We start from the raw sequence: 4,308 nt of genomic DNA, 5'->3' as shown, positions 1-4,308 counted from the left end.
GAAAGAGTGAAGCCTAGAAAGCCAGGCCCATGGAAGCAAATGTTCCTGGCAAAACGATGAGAAGAATCTACCAAAATCAGATGAGTGTTTCTACATATACAGCTCCAGTGGGACTCTGATCCCATTGTGAAGTATCAAGTGTTGTGTAGTATTTAGTTAATTTAATTGGTATTTACTATGGAAAGCCTGGAATCCCATAAAAGTAATAGAATAGTGTAGTTAAGGGGTTTTATCTGTATCATTTACATTCTGGCTTGTAGCTCCATAATAATGTAATTAATGTAAGCCTCCAGTAGGTGAGTCTGACAGTGGATTCAGAGCTAACTCTGAACAGGGACTTTTTGCAGACATTCCGTTTGTACCGGGAATACCGGGATGACATCCTTGTGAAGGCTTTCCTGGAGTGTCAGAAGAGAAGCCTGGTCAATCGCCGCCGAGTCAACCACACGCTGGGCCCAAAGAAGAGCAGGGCTTTGCCTTTTGCCCCCATGTCCTACCAGCTATCCCAGAGCTACTACAGGTGAGTGGCAGGAAGGTCACTGTGAGCAACTAAAAGAACCTGCCCCGTGGTGGGCGTGTCTCTCTGCTGCCATGGATTATCCAAGTTTTGTGATTCTGAATTTGTCTTTTTGTCCAGAGTTTTCACATGGCGGTTTCCCGGTACCATTTGTACGGAGGCGTTTCAGTTCCTTGAGAAGCTCAAGGATGCTGAAAAATCTGACCAGCCAGATAAATTCTCATTTAAAGAGGAAGACAACCAAGCATCTGAAGGAATGATTGCATTTCCTATGGATGGACCTGGTGGCCAGTGTGTGGCGATGCTTTCCCTCTTTTCCCTGGGACTTGTATCTGTGAATGTGAGAATCCCAGAGCAGATAGTTGTGGTGGACAGCACTATGGTGGAAAATGAAGTAATAAAAAGGTAAACAGTCATTTCTACTAGTAAATACATTTTGGGCATAACGTGAATGAAATTGGACAGGAATTAGCTTTTTTGCACTGCCCTGTGGCAGTTTTACTATGATATAGTTTAGATTTTTATTTCTGAGGGACCACTCTGAAGACTTTAATGGCACTTCAATTAGTGCCTGTCATTATAGCCTTGGACTGCATTTGTCTTCACAAATGTGACATTTAAATTGCTAGGCACTTCACTGCCATCAGAGCTGATGTGGAAAAGAGAGCAGTGTGTGCTAGGTGAGCATTTTCTTCAATATTGTGCCTTCCCGTTTCAAGGACTAAGAAGGATTCAGTAACAAGGTTTCAGCCTTATCAGTGAAACCTGTCTCCATAATATTGGTTCTGTGGATTGTCTCCTTTTGGATTTTTTTAAATAACTTTTTTTAAAGCCTCCAGTAACTGCAAACCACTGAAACTGCAACTCTTTCCTTAGGCAGTCTAATCCTGTGAATAGCCATCTTTATGATCATTATGTGTTTTCTTCGAGTGCAATGAAAATCTTTTGATGTACTTTTAACTTGTTGCTTCCTCTTGTATATATACATGAAAAATACCTGGTTCTCTTTCTCTTTAGAGCAGCTTATTACCTATTTGAAGACTGTTGTTCTAGTCCTCCTCCCATAATATGCCATTATTTAAAATGAGCAGCTTCAGTTCCTTGTGTTTTTGGTATGCTGTTCATGTTATCTCTGTCTTTCTCATTCTTTTCCTCTTCATTGAACTGAGGTCAAAAAACAAATGTCATGCTCTTGCTGGCAGGTCTGTGCCAATTACCTCATGTTATGAGGGGATGTGCCTGCTAATCATCCCAAGATGAGGAACAGCCATGGCCTTGCCAAAAAAAAACAAACCCAAAGGAACGAACAGCCAAAACCCCTGTAGTCTGGTGATTCACATACAGCTTATGATTGTTGTGATTCACTATAACAAATTTCTTTACCCCATTAATTGTTTCCTCTTTGTGTGGAGAGAGAGGTGCCTAGTACTGTAATATAAAGAACATGTATTTGTCCATATGAAATTGCTTCCTGCTCTTTTACAGACTTTATCTCCACTTTGCTGGAAATGTTCTGAATGCAAATCCTGGCTTCTCATAAACTTGCAGAGTCTCCTGTTTGGTGATCCCATGCAAACAAACCATTTTATCACCCAGGTCATTAACAAAAATACCTGAACCCAGGGACCTGAGCCTGGTTTTCCAACTCGTTATGTACTCATATTATTTTTTTTCTAAATGTATGTGTTCCCTTTTAGTTTAAAATGTGTTTTAAGAGAAGGTACTTGAGGTCTAACTCATCTTAGAAAAGACTGGAAAGAACCTTTGGTGTCTCTGGCATAATGTGCTTAAAACAGAGGCAACTTCAGTTACATCAGTTTGTTCAGAGCCTTCATCTTTATCCGTAATGGCTCTTGTGTCCTGGAAAGAAATAGTGTTGGTTTGACCAAGTTAATTTCTGGGAAATATCTTCTGGCTGCTAGTACTATTCCTTCTCTACTTTGAGGCTGTCGGCAGTTTGTTTTCTGTTGCTTTTTTTGGTGTTGCTTTTTTTGTTTTTTAAAGCAACTGAACTGTTTGGTCTGTAATTCTTTCTTCTCCTTTTCTCCCTTAAAAATAAACCATGTCTGCCCCATAGCGCAGCATCCCTCATGGTCTCAGCCAGATACTGCTGATGCTCTGCCAGATACTGCCTCACGATGAAGGGTCTGCTGATCAGCACTGTACGATGAAACGTTTTGGGTTTGTTTACGAAGAAGTTTCCCTTCCCAGGAACCTTTAGGGTGTTTTCTTTTCTGTAATTGCAGCACTTCAAATCAGCCTGTTATGGACAGACCCCAAGCTGTTTGTGACTAGAAACTAGAATGCAGAATAGTGTGTGTTCTTGCTCTTCTCAGTGTGATGAGTCACTCTCTTCTTTTGGAAAATAAACCCAAGAAATAAACAGGACACCTCTCTTTGCTGTAGTTTGGGAAAAGAAGGACTTGAGGATGATGATGACGATGATGACGACTTAGATGACAGCTCTGGAGGCAAACGGAGGATAGAAGTAAAAGCTCGTCAAGCATCTCATACTAATTACCTCCTGATGAGAGGCTACTATGCCCCTGGCATCGTCAGCACACGCAACCTGAGTCCCAGTGACAATATTGTGGTCAATTCCTGCCAGGTGAAGGTTAAGCTGCGATGTACACCTGTTCCAGGGAGACTCAACTCCCCAGGTTAGTTTCTATCTGGCCTAACTTGCACAGAAGTGGGTTGGAGCAGGAAAGATAGTGAACTCCTGAGGTGAGGAACCAATTTGAACAAAGCCTTTTAATAGGAACGTTCTGTTTTCATTACACATTTTCATTTCATGCAGTTTTGCCTTGTCGTGCTTTCTCTCCTGACCTAAATGGGTGGTTGACTTCAAGGCACCTTTTGCTGGTAACAAGTCCTTGCCTTGTATTTCATGTTGGCTGAAACTATTAATCCAAGGAGGAAGTCTGTCCTCTGCTCTGTTATCCCTTGTCCAGGAGGTTTTTCAGTCCCTTCTGTAACTTAAAATACCACATTATGTCATACCCAGGCTTTCTCTTCCCTTAAGAGAAAAGAAGATCTTTCAGAGCTTCTTGAATGGAAATTCACATTCACTTGTCTCATGCAAGTGCCTGAAATAGTTGTGTCCGAGCTCTGGCCTTTTACCTACAGTATTTTATAACTTTTGTTCATATTTAGAGCTTGAATATTTGCAATTTATCAACACTGTAACAGTAACAGCTGCTCCACAGCTTATACACTTGTTTTTTATTTCCTTTGCAGTTCCTTCTCTGCTTGATAACATGGCTGTGGGAGTCTCCTGCCTCCCAGAAACTTTTACCAGGCTGATAAAAGTCCAAGAAGAAAATTATGAGGTAAATCAGTTTCTTCATGAATGTACAGAACGTTATGGCTATAATCCCAGAGATGCAACTGCTGTTTTGGAGATCCGTAATGCAATAGAGGAAACTTCCCACTTTGGAATTTGCAAAGCTGAGCTGAGCAAACGTTTCTGCACCTATGAAGAGGTGGAACCTGAACGCACCAGGAGCCTGGAGCAGTACATCCAGGTAGTTTTACAGCTGCTTTCCATACATTCATGTTTGCATGCTTAGTATTCCCCTTGAATAGGACAGTGCTGCAGGTTGTAGGAAGCAAGTAGAAATTAAACAAAGCTATGTGTGTTAGACAAGAGGTCCCCTACCAATACCTGACAGCAATCTCACCTCAGAGTTAGGAAGGCAAAAAATTAAAGCCACACTTACTCAAAGATAGGAATGAACTGTTTCAGAAACCTAGAGGTACTAACTTTTCATCTTTGGAAGCAAAATACT

The 4,308-nt window shown here is 41.3% G+C and overlaps 1 protein-coding gene across 1 annotated transcript in view; it reads left to right on the top strand.

The window, feature by feature from the left end:
* The window catches only part of GTF3C1 (general transcription factor IIIC, polypeptide 1, alpha 220kDa), a 37,855-nt gene that overhangs the window by 28,479 nt on the left and 5,068 nt on the right, over window positions 1-4,308 (top strand). Inside the window, exons 31-34 of the mRNA XM_009995525.1 lie at window positions 348-520; window positions 638-922; window positions 2,924-3,177; window positions 3,758-4,044. Coding sequence (XP_009993827.1) covers window positions 348-520; window positions 638-922; window positions 2,924-3,177; window positions 3,758-4,044 — 999 coding nt within the window. The remainder of the gene's footprint in view (window positions 1-347; window positions 521-637; window positions 923-2,923; window positions 3,178-3,757; window positions 4,045-4,308) is intronic.

Source organism: Chaetura pelagica, unplaced genomic scaffold (genome assembly GCF_000747805.2).
Source record: "Chaetura pelagica isolate M959 unplaced genomic scaffold, ChaPel_1.0 scaffold124, whole genome shotgun sequence".
Lineage (NCBI taxonomy): Eukaryota > Metazoa > Chordata > Aves > Apodiformes > Apodidae > Chaetura > Chaetura pelagica.
This window is presented reverse-complemented; position numbering and strand designations above follow the sequence as displayed.